The following is a 19,294-nucleotide window of genomic DNA, read 5'->3' on the forward strand; positions in this document are numbered from 1 at the left end:
AAAAAAAAACTATTATTGCACTAAATTCAATAAGGTAAACATACCAATAAAAGCACTCTGATTGTACTTTATTAAAACATTCACAACACTTCCTGATAATAAACAATGATTGGTTGATTACTTTAACAATGATAGCGAAAATTATTATGGCTGAGGTTAATGCATTATCTACCAAAGCATAAGGATTTAATTGGCAGGTAACGCAAACCAAACAGGCTGTGTAGTTTCAGTGAGATGTAAGCATTTTAGATGCTTCTTTGAGAGGTTAGACATCAACCTAGTTCCCAGGGTCTCTCTTCTTCCTGCCTCCTCTCTCGCATACAGGGAGTGGGAAGAAGAGAGACCCTGGGAACTACATGTAGGTTGCTTAGACTTGAGTGTTAAAGAGGTGTTTTTTTGTGCTCATTGCATCGCTGAAAATTATCGTTTGGCTATGGCCCAGCAATGAAAGTTGAGATAGTGACACCAATGCATAATAATGAATTTTTGTGTATCTGCTTTATCCACAAATATGCAGACCAAGTGAATGTTGTCAAATAATCGCCATACAATTAGTAGACACTATGAGGCAGAGGAGGCAGTCATTTTGAAGATAATTAAAGTGCACCTAACACCAATATATATTTTTTTAAAGCAAATCTTTGTACCTGTTTGAAATACATTGTGCTTTTTTTTACCAAATCTTTACTAGTTATCTTGAATTTTCATAGGCTGTAAAAGATGCAAATTCTGGCCATCATCTGTCCCACAACTGAGCTAGTGAGGAGCTTGGGTCTTTTCTCGATTTGACATCAGAAACTGATTTACATCGCATTAAGTCTTTGAAAACATTCATGCATGCATTTTAGCAGTTTGTGTCTTCAAATCCAAAACAGACTCATGCCCTTTCTGACTTGGCCATTTTGAAGCCAATAAAATTGTCAAAAGCTGGAAATAACTTTAGATGAACTGTTATCGGGACTAGTTCAAATATAGATTTTAGGGAAAAGTGCCTCAGTGTTATAAGCACCTCACAGTTGGTGATACAATCTGAGACCAATCAGAGCATTCACAATAATTGTGGCAGAGGAGGCAGTCATTTTGAAGATAATTAAAGTGCACCTAACACCAAAATATTTTTTGTTAAAGCAAATCTTTGTACCTATCACCAACAGCATTGTCGTGCTGTAATCCCGAGACCTTGGCTGCAAAGTATCTCAAGTGCTCGACATGCATCTGGCCTCTTTGTGTCACTCGGTAACCTAAGCACAATAAAAATGTAATTACGGTATAACGACAGGATAGCATACAGTGGTGCTCGTTACAAAAAGGGCAAAACAGAAACCGGTCCGTTTCTAATACTATTTGTGAAAAGAAACGTTCCGCGCAGAAGATTTGGCAGCGATGACAAGTCCTCGATGCGACGCAATATAAAGTACGCGTTATTTTGTCACTTGTGTCCAGGAATGTACCTAACCCTGATTTTGGGTACTTTATATAAGGCAGACCTTTTTCTTTTTCATTTTCATATGACTTCATGTTTGACAGAATTATTTGTGTTTTAGTAAGAATTTAGGTAGGGGACACTTTGTGATGTCTATCATACAGTTCATGTATCTCATAAGCGTGCATTTTTGGACTATTTTATAGCGTTTAATCATTTTGGTGTGCACCAATTGATGACTGTTGCTATAACTCTTCCTACTTGAGAAGCTACTCCGACATTCATAAGTTTTTTCCTTAGACTATTTATACGAATTGGTAAAGAAAAGAAGTCAAGTAAAGTGAAAGTAAAGGAGGGGATACAAATGACACGGCTAGGACTAAAACACCTCCCGATCTTAGGTCTGGCCCGCCTCCCTGAAGAGGACAATCGTTTCGAGAAAATAACCTTGTTTCAAGCCCTCAAGAGCTATCCTTAGAGCAGCAAGATCTTTTACAACATCTTTCTCCTTCAACCAGTACCGCAAAATTACTTCCAGTTGCTCGTCGTCTCCCTTCCACGCTTTCTTGACTTGATCCTGTAACTCCATAGGCATCACGAGCAGTTGTGCAATCGGCATGAGATTGAAAATGTCCCCCTTTACACCCAGTAGGGCCCTCACGTAGCCATGGAGATCTGTAACCAAAAAGTACAAATTAGAAAATTTAGTAAAATAAAGGAACTGCGCCAACTAAAACGCGCAATTCTGCGATGATGACTTCCGATATTCCGTAAGTACCGGGCCTTTGACATATTCAATTGACCGGTTTGTTTTTACGCTGATTTGGTTGCATAGCACTAGTCCAATAAAGACCAATTTACAGTGGGAACTTACGATAGCTCAGTCCTCATGATGACCTCAGTGAAGGGATAGCAAATTCTGGGGGCTTCTAATTTGGACAGTTTAGAGCCTGAAATGGTACATGTTTGAGAAACTAAAAGCTTCTATGACGCTGAGAGGTCCTTCGCTGTTTTGTTGTTATATACGTTTTTCATAATATTTTTTCTTGACCACTCCTAATATCAAAACAACCTAGAAGCAGACGGAGGAAACATCACCAACGATTCCTTCTTTTGGAGTATCATGCAACAAAAAGACCTTGTTACTCACGAATCGGCCAACTCGCCCTACAAAGCTGCATACTAACCATTATCTGGAGCTTCATCGTCATCGGTGTCGTCGTAGTTATCTAACTCACCTAATTCACAGAATTGTCTCTCACTGCTGTGGCCATACTCTCCTTTTACGTTGATTTTCCCGCAAAGAATTCTGACATCTTTAGTGCTCTCCAGGGGAAGCTTGATTACATGTCCTGTGCTCCACCAATGAGAAGATTCTACAACAAGGCTGCGCTGACTGTCGGAAAGTTTGTAGTCTTCGCCAAGACAGACAGACATTTGGAGGTTTTCATAATTGCAGACGCGCTTTTCCTCATGATCATCAACGGAACGTACGCATAATTCCCGAAACCTTTCAGCCACGAGTTGCACCAAAGCAGACGTCTCGTGCTCTCGGTAGAACTCTTCATGGTATACGTCCTGGCTCACAAACAATAGGGCAATTTCGTTGGGATGAGATGAGTCTTTAAGCAAGACTGAGATTGTGTAATTAAATGCCACCAAGTTGAGTCTGGATACAATGTCTTTTGTGCGTATGTAAGTCCTTCTTATAAAGGCTGCGATGACTGAGAATCGTTCAGTTTTGATGTTTAATGCTGCGTGCGTCTCATCAATCTTTGCGTTGTGGGTTATGTCTCGCCAGACGACTTTTCCATTTCTAGTCTCTGTGCCATGCAAGACGACAACCTCGTCACGTGTGAAATTCTTGACTTCGAACTTGCTTGTCAACTCTACCGGTTTGTTGAAGAAGTGCCCACTGGGTTGAAGACTGATTATGGGGGCACAAAACATGACGTCATTTTCAAGATCCTTTTGAACGAGTAAACCACAATGCTTGGAGGGATCCACCAATGTTATCGTTACATTCACAGGATTGTCTACAGCTCCAGGGGGGCACATGAGTCTGACACCCTCTCCAACTACCATACCACCTTCGCTGGTTATGAGTTTGGATACAGCGCTCGTTTTTGTCCACAGTGGCCTTTCCTCTGTGTTAGCTGCAGAAACACCTTGGAGGGTGGAAGAAACAATAATTAGACAACGTTATATGCTAAATAATGAATCGACACTCTTGGAGATCAAAGACGGAAATGCTAAATGGGCAAAAATCATAAGCGTTTGTTACCTTCTGATTTTGGTTACTTTCTCTGTGGATACTTGGATCCCTCTAGTTCAGACTAAAAGAGAAGAGATTAGACATAACCATAGCTCCTCGCATAGTTATCTAGTGTTCTTCTTACATAAGGGACGAAGTCAAATTCAAGTTGGGAAGATGTCATGTAGCTGAATAGCCTCTTGAATGCGCTAACTAACATTTGCTTACCTCTTTAGGAGGATGTGAGCTAATGATTTCGGGTTCTTCTAGTTTTCCTGACGAATCTCTCCCTCCCATCCGAGAGCCCCTAAGAAGTGGAATTAAAGTGATCAAACAGTTCAGAATAAAATCATCCTATTATGTGCTCTAGAAATCACTTCCCTCTTCCCAACCGCTCAAAAGTTACAAAGGAAACTACCATATCACAAACTTCAGACACCAAAACATCGTTTGCACCTGACAAATTATCGTTTCAACGGTCTCTATCTATAACCGTTAAATGAAACTGCGCCCCTGGTCTGCGGGTTATTTTTAGGTAACAAGTACCTACCTGTTAACTGATGTTCCCTTTAAATCGTCTTTCTTTTTCTCTACCACCACTTGAACTTGTCTTGCTCCTAACTTCTCGGCTAACAGATCCCCTGTGTTACCTGCCTTGACGCCACCATCGCCAGGTCTGCAACTACGTGCCTCGGATTCTGAAAGAAAAAAAAATTTAAAAGGGTTGTTCATGAAAAAAATGTCCTTCGTTGACACAACAAATGTTCCTGACGTGTATGAAGAAAAAGGGGGAACTGATTGAATTACTGAAGGATGACCTAAGTATAAAAATACTTACCAAAACTGGAACATATAGTTAGTAGTGAATCAATGTCTTTCGTTTCCAGCATTTTCTATCACTTATTCTATGATGGATAAATGCTACCGCCCTTAATCAGTTGATACTTAACAAAAATTATGGTATTAAACAAATACCTAATCAATGGCGAACAAGTCATGGTCATTTTCTGGACAAATTAGGTTACCATAACAACACTATAAGCTGTTATAAACGCCCTTAATTTGATTTAAACTGTTGCCATAGGGATGCAAGTCAATGTGGTAGGGATGCAAGTCAATGTGGTTGATTGTAATCGGGTTGAACTGGGACCTTAATTTTACACTTATTCTAACAGGTTGATGATGCTACTTTACCGCTCAATATGAAACGAAAACGGACCAGGCAGGTTTCAACTTAACATCGTTATCGTCAATATTTTATTATTTTTACCCAGGAATGGCCCGAGAATAAGTGACAAGAGTTATCTCTACAATCATTAAGATATTCCAGATAAACAGCAATCTTTTGAGGACAGAAGCTCTAAAGTAACATGGATTGCTTTTTATTTTTCAAGGAATCGTTTTGTGCTCAAGAAAATTAAGGCATGGGTCTCTAGTTATTTACTCAAAAAAGCAAGGGGGTGGTCAATCTTCTGAAGTTTTAGCCGTAACGTCGTAAGACTTTGGCAACATAATATGCTTACAAATGTCAACATATTGACGTACATAACTTATGCAAATTAGGTCACGTGACTTCTTACGGATGCAAAATTCAAGAAAACGTTTCAGCAAAAATGGCACCACTTTTTATTGCCTCCTGGGGGCTGCCTGTAGTTTTAAAACTTTACCACTGTTAGGCACTTCATTTCTGTGCCCGGGCCGTTCGAAAAATGTCGTTAATTTTGAAAATAAACGGCTAATTTTACTTTGGAGGGACTGGGAACTAGTAAAAAACGCCGTTTATTTTCAAAATTCAAGAAATATTAAAAAAGCCCGAGCACAGAAATGAAGTGCCTAACAGTGACAAAGTTTTTAAACTACCGGCGGCCTTCAGGAGGCAATAAAAAGTGCTCAAATGTTTTTATAAATGTCTCGGCCGCAACAGGTCACGTGACCTAATTTGCATAAGTTGTGTACGTCAATATGTTGACATTTGTAAGCATATTATGTTGCCAAAGTCTTACGACGTTACGGCTAAATGTTCAGAAGATTGACCACCCCCTTGCTTTTTTGAGTAAGTAATTAGAGACCCATGCCTTAATTTTCTTGAGTGGTAGTTCATGCATCACTGATTTGCTCACCAATACAACAGTAAAAAAAAGCAACATGTTATCGATATCTTTGTTGCTATACCTGTGCTTTCACTGGACGTCGTCGATTCTGTTGCTGTTGTTGGTGTTGTTGTCTTTCTTGTGGTAAAATACTCCAGAATTGATCGCAGAAAAGATGGCCCTCTCTCTAACTCCTGTGAAAAATTTCCATGAGAAAATATGATAAGTTTCTTCATGACTTTAAATTATTCAATGAATAAGTACTGTAGCACCAAACAGTTCATATTTGTGTTTACCTGTTAAGAGGGCCTTAACCCTATCTAGATCTAGACCAGTTTTTTTTTTGGAGGGGGAGAGGAAGGAATTCTGCCCGCGGCGACTTAGAACAAGAACAGCTTTTTGATATTTGCGTAAACGCCATGAAACTTTAGGACTTTTTATGAAATTTATCTGGGAACAATTTGTTGTGGTCGGCTGGTGCTCATTGATTTTGATGTTACAACGGCAACCAATTATTTAACGCTTTTTCTTCAGGAAATGGAAAGTCCCTTTTCAACATGAAGAAAAATCGCTTTTCTTACTGTAACCTTTGTAGTTTAAGCCCATATTAGTCTTCTGTTTATGGTTTTGATTACTTTTTGCTTAAGTTCCGGCGCTTTCTTGAAGTTTTTGGGAAACCCAGAAATCCAAGATGGCCGCCATTTGGGAATTATCCCGTCATGTGACGTCATCAACTTCCGTTGCAAACCTGAAAGGAAACTTCTTTGCACGTACTATCTATCCTCTAAGTCTCATTGTTGTAGCTTTTAAAGTTGCGATGTTATGGAGGGGAATTCCCCCTGGTCCGAAATGCCCGGTCTAGATACGGTTAATCGCCTCAGATATTCGGATTAACTGGTAAAGAAATTCCCAGGTATTTTTGACAAAATGACAGCTCAACATTTAGTTACGCTGGAAAACTAATTATTTTCGTTTCGGAGGGGCAAATATCTAAAAAAAAAAAGAGAGAGTTTTCGTAAAGGCAACAGCAGCTCTTAAATTCGGGTAATAAAATACCGATCCGTAATTTTTTCTGAAACTTTCAGCTAAAGCATCCAAACATGTGAACTCTGAACTTCAAAACTCAACTAACGATTTGCGAGTGTACTGTTATGGGGACAACTGACTGGCCGGAAAACTACAGAAAACGAAAAAGTGGATAAAAATCAGCCAATCACAACGTTTGAATCTGACCTTTCGAACCAACTGAGCAAAACATCTCGGTTTTCTTAGAGGTCCGCTGAGCTGATTGACAGCTGTGGAAAACGCAATGGTAAGTAAATTTCTTGATTTTTCGGCTAAAACATTGGGACAGATCAAGCTGCGTTAGCGTATAAAGAGTTATGCCTTTAAAATGACACATCACGGTCTGGGAACACAGGAGACTGCGTTTTAGTTTTTTCGTCGGAAAATTGTTGTGATTAAAGTATATGCACTTTATTCGTAGAGAACCTATGCCGACAACAATCCAGTAAATAGACATTAAGTAATAACAATGTTATGTTATGTTATGTTATGTTATGTTATGTTATGTTATGTTATGTTATGTTATGTTATGTTATGTTATGTTATGTTATGTTATGTTATGTTATGTTACGGTACGTTACGTTACGTTATGTTTGCAACTGATATATTGTAAACATAACTGGGCTGTTTTTTTTTTATTTTTTTAACCGAGATGAACTTCGTGAAATTACGCACAACGCACCGATTACGAGCACCAAAATATACCAACAGGAATATTGTCGAAAATCAGAAAAAAAAATTTATCAATCTCGTTTAAAAACACATACCATCTTCACTTGCGTTTCACTTAATTCAGATTTTTAACTATACCTTGGTCCATTTTTTCGTAGAGGTCTGAAAAATACTCTCGGCTAGAAGGTGGCAACTCGAGATACAAACCTTCGGTGTTTTCTTTTCCTTTGAGATAAACTTCATCATAGAACGTTTCGTCACTATTAGGAGATAAGTTGCTTGGATCTTTGGCTTCCACTGTCGACACATGCTCTTTCTCAAGTTCCACTCCCATTGCAATGTAAGTGTCTTGATTTTCCAGGTCCTTTAAAATAAAAACAGAAGCTTTAGAAAAAAACATCGCATACCTCGTTCACAAGTCAAAGCTGAAATGAGCACCCAGTGCCAGGCGCGGAGAAAACACCTCTAGATCTGGTTAAAGTATGATTTGTTCTGATCGGTTAAAGTGGGTTCCAGAGAATAAGCTTTTTAATCAGTGTCTTAGATTCAATCTATACCTCAATTTATACTAGGAAGTGAAGCACTCAAATCCACGAACAAGAGCTCGAGGAAGAAAGCCAAAATACAAGCAGACGTTTCTACCAAAAGCACAAGAACGAATAACCTGTTCCAGGCGTTCGGATATTGAACATCCGCGCGAATAAAATTGAAATGCTTGCGACTTATCGAGAGAACGCCCGTGTCGCCCCATCTCCCTCCTGGCTAGTCTCCTTCCTTTTTTCCGCCAGCAACATTTTTAATTGCATGAATCATAATATTCTTCGTGCCACTCTCCTCCTTCTGAGCGCCTGGATTGGGTTCTTGATACAACAAAAAGTTCGTATACAAGACATGCCTGTAAGGACCCTTCAGTGATGACACCGACCACCGACGAAAATGTGATGACACTCAGTACTCTATCTTAAACATTTTCTTGTATTTTTCTCTCTTTCTTTATCACCCAGTAACTAAACTACTATTTGAGGCATACAAAGAAAGTATTTTTTATCCTGCAAGGGCATAGTGTTTTTCTTTTTCTCATAACTCCCCTAAGCATCGAGAATAAGCTGAAAGATTTTTTTCCATCTTTTTCGGATACTGTTTTCGTCTACGAATTTTAACGTAAAGCCATTTCGTATCAAAATATCGCAATTTAATAGACACACAGACGCTTTTTCCAGTCTCTTAATCAAACCATCACACCTCTCCCAAAGACGGAAATATTTTCTCACCTCACGCAATTTCTTGTATTTTTCTTCTTTTTCTTTATCATCCAGTGATTTGGCCAGGTCTTGAAGTGTGTACAGGATATCTTTTTGGTCCTGTGCTGTCATCGTTGTCTTCTCCTCCAACTGTTTTTCGTAAAATTCAAGTGCCTCCCTTTGATATTTCTGGTGAAGCTCTTTCTTACCAAGCGACCGCGACCTGGATAGATACAAGATCTTTTGAAGAATATCTTCTCTTTCGTGACGGGCCAGCTGTTTAAGGTCTGGAGAATTCCAAGCCATTTCGTAAAATCTCAAAGCTTCGATCTTATACCTCTTAATCATTTCTCTGCTTCCATAGTTGCTTAGCCGTGTGTTGATCTCGTCAATGATAATTTTGTTACCATACGAGAATTCTGTATCTTCTTCCCACAAGCGCATATAAAATTCCAAAGCTTCTTTCTGGAACTCTTTCTTCCTGTCCCCCCTCAGGATGCCCTCGTAGCTGTGCACGATCCTGTCTCGTACTGCGCTGTGGTTGGCATTTCCAAGGGATTTCTCGATCTCCCACGCTTCGGCAAAAAAATCTTCAGCTTCTTCAAATTCCTCCAGAGCTTGGCATATCATACCCAACTGGAAAGCACTTCTTGCAGTGTGGGGATGGTTGCCCAAGACGTCTTTTCTTATCTCATAACCAGTCAAGGCCGGCTTGTAGGCTTTTTCATACTTGTTTTGCCATGCGTAAGCATTAGCAATGTTTCTGTGAAAGAGCGCCAATCGCACGATCCCTGAGCGTTTTAGTTCCTTGGAGAGCTCTAAGGCCTCTTGATAGCATTTGATGGCCTTGTCGTATTCCTTTTGACCTTCATAAACTGTTCCTATTTGACCCATGAAAAGTGGAAGATCTAAATGATTCTTCGAACCTGAGAGCTCCTTTCTCATTTCGTAAGCTCTTGTGTAAAACTTCATTGCTTCTTTAGGGTCATCAAGCTTGTTGTAACAGTTCCCGATTGCATTTAAACATCTTGTCGTACTTATGTGTTTTTTCAAGAGCTCTTGTTTTATTCCCAGAGAAACAAACAAGCTTTTGAGAGCTCTTGGTACATTTCCTGTTCTGTAGTAAATTTCTCCTTCCACAAACAAGTACGAACTTCTAACCTCTCTATAAAGATTGCTGCTTTTAAATGCATCGTTGAGTGCATTCAGTGAATCCCCCGCCATTTTCAGTTTTTCCATTGCAGTTTTCCACCCTTCGAGATCAAGAACTTGCAGGGCTTCTTGGCATCTCATCTCTGCACGAAGTAAAGAACCTAGATCAGAAAAACAAGAAAGAAACTCATCATCATCAGATGGACTAATTAAGGAGCGTAATTGAGCCAAATGTGACGTCATTGACGTCACTGAATTCTAACTTGCTTGACTACGTCCAGATTTGAATATAACATTTCGCCTTTGGCTATTTATCGGAGGGACCAAAGTTCCAATCCTTTTTGGAGAATTAGGCCTCCCTTTCTCCCAGTATCCCTGTGACACTTACGGAGTAAGACATCATTCTCATGCATTACCAGGCTTAATAAAAACCATAACATTGAACATTACACTTGTTTTTACCTTCCTTCCCGTCTTCCACAATAACGTCTGCCCAAGATTTGAAAATCTTTCTTCTTTGCTTCTCATCAAGCATAGCTTCAAATAAGTAGCACATCATGGTACTTCTGTGAAATTCTTTTGAGACGAGGAGGTAATCCGTCTTGAAAGAAATGTCCAAAGCTAATTCAAAGTTAGGTTTGTCGAGATCAAACTGCTCGAACACACACACGTAGTCCAGATCCAACACTGAAGCAAGGTCTTTCATCTTTTCCATAAAGCGATTACTAAACCTATGTTCGGCTTTAGCGTAGACCTGTTTAAAGACGTTGCTTCCGACGCTTCTCAGAAAGCTTCGTGTCAAAGGGTGAATGTCGTACACGAGATTCCCTGCCTCCATACTGTCGAGATCAACAGAAAACAAACTACTATTCCTCAAGCCCTCCAGAAGGATGATCGCGTCAGGCACTTCTGCATCAAGAACGAAAGCAGCTGCCTCCACTGTAAATGGTCTGCAAAACAGCGATAATGCAACAGCGGAGTGCCTGAGTGTGTCACTGGGGAGCAAAAAGAACATCTTTCTCAGGCATGACAGTTGCCCTTTATCGATTCCTTCCCACTGCTCTGTTTCCTTTACGTCCTCTTCTTCTGCTAATGGGATGTCGTCAGATTCAGCACTACTTATCTCCTCTTCAATGGTTTCAAGAAGAGTTTTAGCATCGGCTATCTTTTGCCTCAGAATAGCTGCAATGCCATTTAGAAGTAAAGGTTTTCTTTTACACATTTCCACTAATTTCTCCATTTGATTGCTTTTCGTGGAGGAAACTTCACAGGCCATTTGAAGGATCACCGTAGAGGTTTCTGCATTCAAAGCCTCGATCTCTCTGTATTCTATGGCTTCAAGGAGGGAAAACGCGTCCTCTTTCTTCTTCTTCTTGTTTTTCTCTATTCGGAAACGACTTCTCGATGGCAAAAGAACCTTCAGCTTGCCTTTCACATTAATGGTCTTGCATTCAAGGAGCCTCTGGAGGAAGCCTTTAAACATGGAGTTCATTCTTTTGGCAACATCGTCATCTCCACCAGCGAACTGGTCCACGTTGTCCAGGACCAATAGGACTTCACTTTGTTCTTCTTTTAACACTTTTTGCAGTCGTTCAATGACTGGGTTGTCATCATATTTTATCACTGTTCTCGTGGAGTCTAATTCGAGCATTATGTGAAAGTAAACGTCCTTCATCTCTGTCACCTCTCTAAGGTCGACAAAAATATGTTTTCGTGGCCATCTGTGACAAATTTCTTTGCCAATAGTTGTTTTTCCAACCCCGCTTGATCCGTACAAATTAAGGATCGGCTTCGTCCCACTTAGCTTTGCCATGACGTCATTTAAATCGGTCTCTCTTCCTTTTAGTTCCTCTCTTGTCTTCGCCTCCTGTGAACAAAGTTTTACAAATCAAGACTAAAGCAGGATACACTCTGTAGAACATTTTGCTCATAGGAACTAACAGTCTGATAAAGGGAAACTAGTAGCCTTGAACCCTACGGTCTCAAGAGTGATCTCCTTAAACGGAAAGTGTCACGGAAATATTTGGTGTCATTTCCAAATCCCCAAAACGTGTTTTTCTTAACAGAAACCTACCAATAGTGATTCAATTTTGCTATAAATTACCACCCAGGTGTACTGCAACTGTCCTGATTGTCTGTCGCCATAGATGGACTGGGTCGGAATGGATTACAACTTGAAAAAGGTAAGGGTGATTTTTTTTAAGTTCTCGCATTTCGTCTCCAAAATGCCCTAGAACAGAGCAAGAGTCGTCCCTTAAATAATTCAGTATTTTTTCTCTCTCGGTATTCTAGAATCGTTTTTAAAATAAGCTAAGGTATTGTTGAACCATTTTTAACAAAGAAGGTCAAAACCCCCATGACACGTCCCCTTTAATTTTAGCTATGAAACCTAACACAGTATATCGACTTCGTTCGTCCAGGGGTGTTGTTGAGGAAGAGGCCGGCCGGAAATCACGATTTTTCTCCAAAGTATTCAGTACTTTAACACGCGTTTTCCACGCTCGACTACTCCTCGATCGCACTACTCTATCCACGTATGTTTAATTTATTACTGATTCCGTCATAAAACGTTTCGTAAATGTCATCACGTTATGGGTGCGGTTGTTGTTCAATATCCAATGCCTCAAAAGAGTCTACATTTTTTTTTCCATTTATAAAGCAAACACTCTTGGCAAGCCATCTATCGTCAGTAAATGAAACGCGCATAACATTTGACCGTAAGTAGCCTGTACTGTGCTACTTATTAACGGCTGAGTTCGAAGCCTCAAATCTCTTACTTTCCGGATCGATTATTACAAAATGAATGACCTTAGTTTTTTTTTTCGTCCTATTAATTTCCTTAACCGCTGTATTGAATATTTTTTGCACTGTTATTAGCCTGTATACCCTGATTCTTATACTCCCCTTTATTCGGTGATCGACATTACAATTATCCCTAAGTATAGTCAACAGAATTAGCCATTAGCCTACCTTTTGACGAGCGAGTTTGAAATTTTCAATCCTTTGCTTGATTCCATCTTTCTTGGAGGCCTTTGGAGCAACAAAGCTCTCTAACACAGTCAGATTGTCACCAGACAAAAGTCCTTGGCTTGCAAATAGGAGAAGACATGAATACAAATCCCGATCGTGCTGAGCTTCAAACGTTCCCTTGAAAGTGTTCTTTATGGATTTAACTACAGTTTCAAGTTCTGCTGTGTTCAATTCTTCTGCCACGGCTCTCAAAAGCTCGTCCAAATGAGGAGAGATGTCTTTGATTGTCGAATCGGTTCGGAGTGGTTTTGGCGACGCCATCTTCAATTCTTTCGATGTCGTGACTTTGACTTCCGCAAAGCATTAAATTTATGCAGAAGTCACTGAATAAACAAACAATGTCGAGATGAATTTAGATGTCAGTTAAGATAGAGATATGATATAAACGAACAAGAAAAATTATAAGCGGGGTACAAACTGCTTCAAATTGAATTGACGAAACTCACAGAAAGTATAGAATATTGTTGGGTTTTGCGACCTGATAAACTGTAAAATTAAAACAACGATTAAGACACAACAAAATTTCATGAATTTTAATAAGCGTTCTGATTCCCTGAATTTACTTAGTTAAAACACAGATTTCCGGGAACTGGATGAGCGTGTCATTTAAGTTCCCCCAGATGTCCTCAAGTAGAAGGAAGTGAATGGCATTAATATTCTTCATTTCACAGAAAACGACAGTTCAATACTTAACTAATTCCACACAGAAAGGGCAATGCCGGCAGGGAGATTTTTTCACTGATAAGACCTTTATTCAGTTTATAACTCACAAAATCAAAGGGTTGTCACGCAATCTTTTTTACAACAAAAATCGCTAGATGTCAAATACGTCAGATATGTCGTCTCTTCTACCTTTTTTTTTAATAGCTCTTGCTCGTTTAATAGGGGAATTAGGTTGTTCACACGTAAAGGGGATTTAATTGTGATGTGATCTTTGCGGTGATTTGGATGAAATTTGAAATTGCCTGTGTGCGATTTTCGCTGCACACGATTTCACGGCCATTGGTTCAATAAAAAGAAAGAAAGAATAAGGCCCCGTTTATATGAAGAAAAGTTGTCTCGGGTAAGAGGGTCGCCCTCCCTGCCAAGTTAACTTCAGATACGTAGGTCGCCTTCAAACAACGATGAAACAAACCAAACGAAGATTAGTTACTCGTGAAATGTATGCATGACACTTTGCAAATCAAACTCCTTACATACCTAAGTTGTTTTGGTCCTTCCTATCAGGGGGTCCTTTTGAACTGGCTTCTTATCGTTTGACTTGCGGTACTAAATGGTCCTTCACGAACATGAGCTCCTCACGGTGCTTGGTAACTTCACGCATAGTCACGGGCACATCACGGTATATGATGAAATCTTGCTTAAGATTCTTCGAGTTATTGGCCTAAACGTTTTTTTCAGGACGGTGCCTACTAATAAAAAAGTATTTTTGTGTGGTTTATGACTGTACGGGAAAGCAGATTTTAGCAAAGGCTATTGAAATCCAAAACGAAAATCTGGGGTAGCCACGCATTTTTTAGAGATAATTAAACAGCAATTATTGTCTCTGAAAAATGCATGGTTACCTCCAAATTTTCGTTCTGGATACTAAGAGCAGTTGGTAAGTTCTGCTTTCTCCGCATAGTTTTAAACCGCACAAAAATATCCTTGTATTAGTAGGCACCACCCCAATCTCGCACCACCAACAAGAAAGCCGAGTATCTTGAGATGCGCAGAACGTATGCGCAGTAACAAAAAAAGGCACCGTCCTTACTACGTAAAATCAAATGCAAGGCTGATCAGACAGCTAAAATAATTTTATTGCCCAATATTTCGGAGCCATTTTCGTTCCCATCGCTGTTCTATTAATTTGTGTGTGATGCTGTCCGTTGAAAGTGAAAGTATTGTAAGTAAGGATCATGCGAATGAGATCACAGAGTCTGGTTGTCTGGATAATGGGATTTAAAACTCTTATGTCCAGATATTTACTACAGGCTTGAATTCCGTCTTTGTGAGGTATGTTGGTATAAAGAGAAGATACATGAAGGGTACTCAAGAAAATTAAGGCATGGAACTCTAGTTATTTACCGAAAGAACGAGGGGGTGGTCTATCTTCTGAAGATTTAGACGTACCATCGTGAGACTTAAGCGGCATAATATGGTTGCAAATGCCAACATATTGACATACAAGACGTAGGTATATTAGGTCACGTGACCTGTTACAGTCGCAACATTCCCGAAAACTTTTGAGCAAAAATGGCACAACTTTTTATTGCCTCCAGGAGGCTGCCTATAGTTTTATAACTTTGCAGCTGTAAGACACTTCATTTCTGTACCCGGGCCTTTTTAAAAATTCTCTCAGTTTTAAAAATAAACGGATAACTTCACTTTGAAGGGACTGGGAACTAGTGAAAATAGCCGTTAATTTTCAAAATTAAAGGAGTTTTTAAAAGGCCCGGGCACAGAAATGAAGTGCCTAATACTCGCAAAGTTTTAAAACTACGGGCAGCCTCCAGAATACAATAAAAAGTGGTGCCATCTTTGCTGGAAAGTTTTCATGAATGTTGCGGCCGAAACAGGTCACGTGACCTAATTTACATACATCGTGCATGTCAATGTGATGACATTTAGAAGCATATGACGCTTCTGAAGTCTCATGATGTTCTGGTTAAATCTTCAGAAGATAGACCACCCCCTTGTTGTTTCCAGTAAATAACTAGGGACCCATGCCTTAATTTTCTTGAGTAACGAGTGGTGAAAATTTTGATTCAGCTACAATGAATGTGAGATGATTTGGTGAGTTGCTCTGTGTGTTAATCAATTGATTTTGTAAAACTTATTGGTCTCAAGTCGTGTACTAAATTGATTAGTTGTCTAGGTTTGCAATGGCTGTATTTAAACCATAGCTTAGTAAAAGTTGCGTTAAGCGTTTAGAGCAGTTCAGAAAAGTGTTTTTCTCAAGTTCGCCGATGAAGATCACGGTTTCAATTTAGCCTCGTCTTGCTTTTTGTGAACAACAAAATCTTATCAAAGTTTCTACAAGTTTTCTGATTTACCCGCTTGGATCCAGCTGTTCAAAGGGTGAATAACGTTGTCTAGTGGCCGGAAACAAATAAAACGTATCATTGTATTATGCTCCTCCATCGTTGTATCCTCAGGGTAAGGATTTATTCATTATTATTGTATGGCAACGGCTAGTACATGTAAAAAGGCATAGGACGATTGAAAGCACGTTTGTACATTTCAGAACAACAAATACGGACTTCTTTTATTGCGAGGCATTATTCGATGACTATCATGACGACGACAATGATTATTAATTACTAAAGTCGTGTGCTCTTCCGCAAGCTAGGAATAAATGGGGTATTCGTTACTATCTAGTGACGTTGCCTTCTGAGGTGGAGTTGCTGCCGCGAATGTTAACGACAGTTCACACCTAAACTAACGTGTTTATAACGCTAAAATTGAGGAGAACTTTTTAACCCTATGGAGGATATTTACATTTAGTTTCGATCTCTCATTACGTTAGTCGCTTGTCGCAAGTCGCACGTCGTATCAAAAGCCCCAAGAATTATAAAGTGTAATACCAAAAATGCTTATTTTTGATCATTATAACAAAATCTATTGATGAGCAAGTTTATTGAGTGTTAAATGGTCTCCATAAGACAGCTGGATCCAGCTGTTCAAAGGGTGAATAATGTTGTTTAGTGGCCGGAAACAAATAAAACGTATCATTGTATCATGCTCCTCCGTTCGTTGTATCCTCCGGGTAAGGATTTATTCATTATTATTGTATGGCAACGGCTAGTACATGTAAAAAGACATAAGACGATTGAAAGCACGTTTGTACATTTCAGAACGACAAATACGGGCTTCTTAAAATTATTGCGAGGCATTATTCGTAGTTTACGAAACTGAGAGCTCTGCATGGGCTCCCATTCGTTTGCTGAAGAGAGGGGTAAGAGGTCGTAGGACACAAATTGAAGACCCACTGTTTGGGATAAATGGCCATGAGCTGAAAGTGACGTTTTATTTGATAACAGTGATAAAAACCAACAATTATCGCCGCATGTAACAGATTACAAGGCTTTCATTCAGGCAGTGGACACAAATGATCACCTGATTGGACAGGGAACCACCAACCGCAGACTGTCAAGTAACAGGAAAATGCCACGCAATAAAATGACATTACATTTACATTTCTTCGTCAAAATTTTTGTTTATTTCACTTACATTTGTACACTTTTGCTCACAGATCTACATGGTTATGTGAGAGGATTATTAAGTGTACAGGTATGGAAGGTGGAATGGTGCAAAATTCAAGGAATCAAAATCGCTTCCAACATCAACAACCAACCTGCAGTTCAACATTTTTTCTTTCTAGATCAACAATAAAATCCGTCCAACTTCAACAGCAAATACAATAACCAACAACGAAAGTAAGTCAACACCAACAACAATTTTCTCTCGTCTTCAACAACGAATCACCTCAAAACCAACATCGAACACTGAGAGTTTCAACTTCAACAACCCAAAATTCGTTCAACAATTTGGGGACGAGCGACTAGCTATGGTCGGGGGAGGTTGGGACCGAAAAAATCAATCGTACGGGAAATAGAAGATGGCGGCCGGTGGAGCTGCTAGCCATAGTATCGGATGGGACTTGTTTTTTATAGATTTGGAACAGCTAGTCTAAGATTATGAGCAATTGAAAGCGTCAAACTTTACTACAAACTATTCATTAGACGAAACTCTTCTTGAAAGGTTTGAAAATGCTGTCCAAGCTTTACGAAACGTGCTTCCTCATGTCTATCATTCACATTCAGTTGCTGCTATATTGTCAGAAATACACACAATCTCCAGCTAATGTACTGGGACTATATTCGTCATGGTGATTTCCCTTGTCGCTCGAGATGCTCTCAAGTAGCAGTTTTGTCATTTAATTTACCAGAAAGTGTTAAAACCGAGCATCCAGGAAGACCCAAGTTTGATATACATGAGGAAAATCTACTTTTTTTTGAGCTGAGGTCACTGGGCTTTAACTGGAATGAAATAGCTCGAATGTTATTGGTATCACACTGGACAATTCAGCGCAGAGTGGCTGAGTTTGGACCAGAGCATTTGTCAAAATTTGACGAAATTAGTGATGATGAGGTGGACCAAAAAGTTAGGAACTTTAAGCAACAACATGGTTGCTTTGTTGGATCATCCATGATTCGTGGATATTTTCGCTCTCGGGGAATTAGAATCCAGCGAGATCGCATTCGTAAGAGTCTAGCAAGAATTGATCCCAGAAATGCAAGAATTTGATGGGCCATTACCATCTCTCGACGTGCATACTGTGTGCCTGGCCCCAACAGCTTGTGGCACCTAGATGGCCATCATTCTCTGGTATCTTGGGGATTTGTTATACATGAAGCTATTGATGGCTATTCACGTTTAATCACTTATCTTCACTGCTCAAGCAATAATCGCAGTGAGACAGAAAAAGAATAGTTCTTAGATGTCATCCAGTCATTTGGAATGCCTTCAAGGGTCCAGACAGATCAAGGTGGGGAAAATGTTGTCGTCTGGCAAGAAATGGAACAAAAAAGAGGCCCAAACAGGGGAAGCTACTTGAGAGGCACATCAACCCACAACCAGAGAATCGAACGGCCCTGGCGTGATGTCTTTCGTTGTGTGGCCCACATTTTTTACTACTCATTCCAGGTAATGGGAGAGAATGGTTTATTGAATATGGATAACCCAATTCATAAATCAGCTCTGCATTATGTGTTTCTACCCCATATAAACAGAGGTATTACAAGTTTTAAAACAGCATGGAATAACCATCCTCTTAGAACTGAGCACAACTGGAGCCCACAGAGAATCTGGTCCAATGGTATGGTTGATATCAGAAACCGTACTTTGACTGCAGTAGCAGAAATCGCTGAGGCGGAGCCAGATGTTGATGATTTAAAGTGGTATGGATTTGATCCAGCTGCACCTACACCAATGGATGAAGAATTACCCACAGTGGAAGTTGATGATGCCACTCTACTTTCAGATCGTATCTTAGACCAGCTAATTTATTGTACTATGGTTAATCCACTACAAGAATCAAATCGTTATGGAATTGATATACACGCACATTGCCTTACTACTCTTCAAGGTCTAGTTACTAATGAGTAATGTACACAGAGAAAGGCTGAACATTTTGGGGGTCAGAGTACAGTACAGTACTAGTACAGGACCTCCTCCCCTTCTCTCAGAGATGTTGGTCAGTGGGGTGGTATCTTGGCAATCTGTGTACAACAGCCCCCCTCTCATTTGCCCCTCCTCGCCCATACTGCCTTCATTGTGCTTGGATTCAGAGAATAATGGACCATAGAAAGGAAGCTACTAATTG

General features: G+C 39.8%; 2 protein-coding genes and 1 pseudogene across 3 annotated transcripts in view; 2 read left to right on the plus strand and 1 right to left on the minus strand.

The window, feature by feature from the left end:
* The window catches only part of LOC146462844 (uncharacterized), a 239,352-nt gene that overhangs the window by 164,587 nt on the left and 55,471 nt on the right, over nucleotides 1-19,294 (plus strand). The gene's annotated exons all lie outside the window — the stretch shown is intronic.
* On the minus strand, nucleotides 1,123-13,239 carry LOC146462853 (uncharacterized). The gene is made up of 10 exons (XM_085085181.1): nucleotides 12,868-13,239; nucleotides 10,360-11,764; nucleotides 8,776-10,058; nucleotides 5,850-5,961; nucleotides 4,228-4,375; nucleotides 3,906-3,984; nucleotides 3,723-3,759; nucleotides 2,662-3,591; nucleotides 1,871-2,098; nucleotides 1,123-1,241 (listed from the first exon to the last, which is right to left on the minus strand). Exons 1-10 carry the CDS (start codon nucleotides 13,186-13,188, stop codon nucleotides 1,123-1,125), a joined length of 4,662 nt encoding a protein of 1,553 aa, XP_084941307.1. The 5' UTR covers nucleotides 13,189-13,239.
* LOC146462854 (uncharacterized) lies at nucleotides 17,528-18,966 on the plus strand (annotated as a pseudogene).

The sequence above is a fragment of the Pavona decussata genome, unplaced genomic scaffold (genome assembly GCF_977016875.1).
Source record: "Pavona decussata unplaced genomic scaffold, jaPavDecu1.1 SCAFFOLD_184, whole genome shotgun sequence".
Lineage (NCBI taxonomy): Eukaryota > Metazoa > Cnidaria > Anthozoa > Scleractinia > Agariciidae > Pavona > Pavona decussata.

Coding starts and splice junctions, on each gene's coding strand:
- LOC146462853 (XM_085085181.1), bottom strand. CDS start 13,188: ATGGCGTCGCCAAAACCACTCCGAACCGATTCGACAATCAAAGACATC. Junction 4,376..5,849: donor GACGTCCAGTGAAAGCACAG/GTATAGCAACAA, acceptor TTTTTCTTTCAG/AATCCGAGGCACGTAGTTGC. Junction 3,985..4,227: donor AAGGGAACATCAGTTAACAG/GTAGGTACTTGT, acceptor TCCACTTCTTAG/GGGCTCTCGGATGGGAGGGA.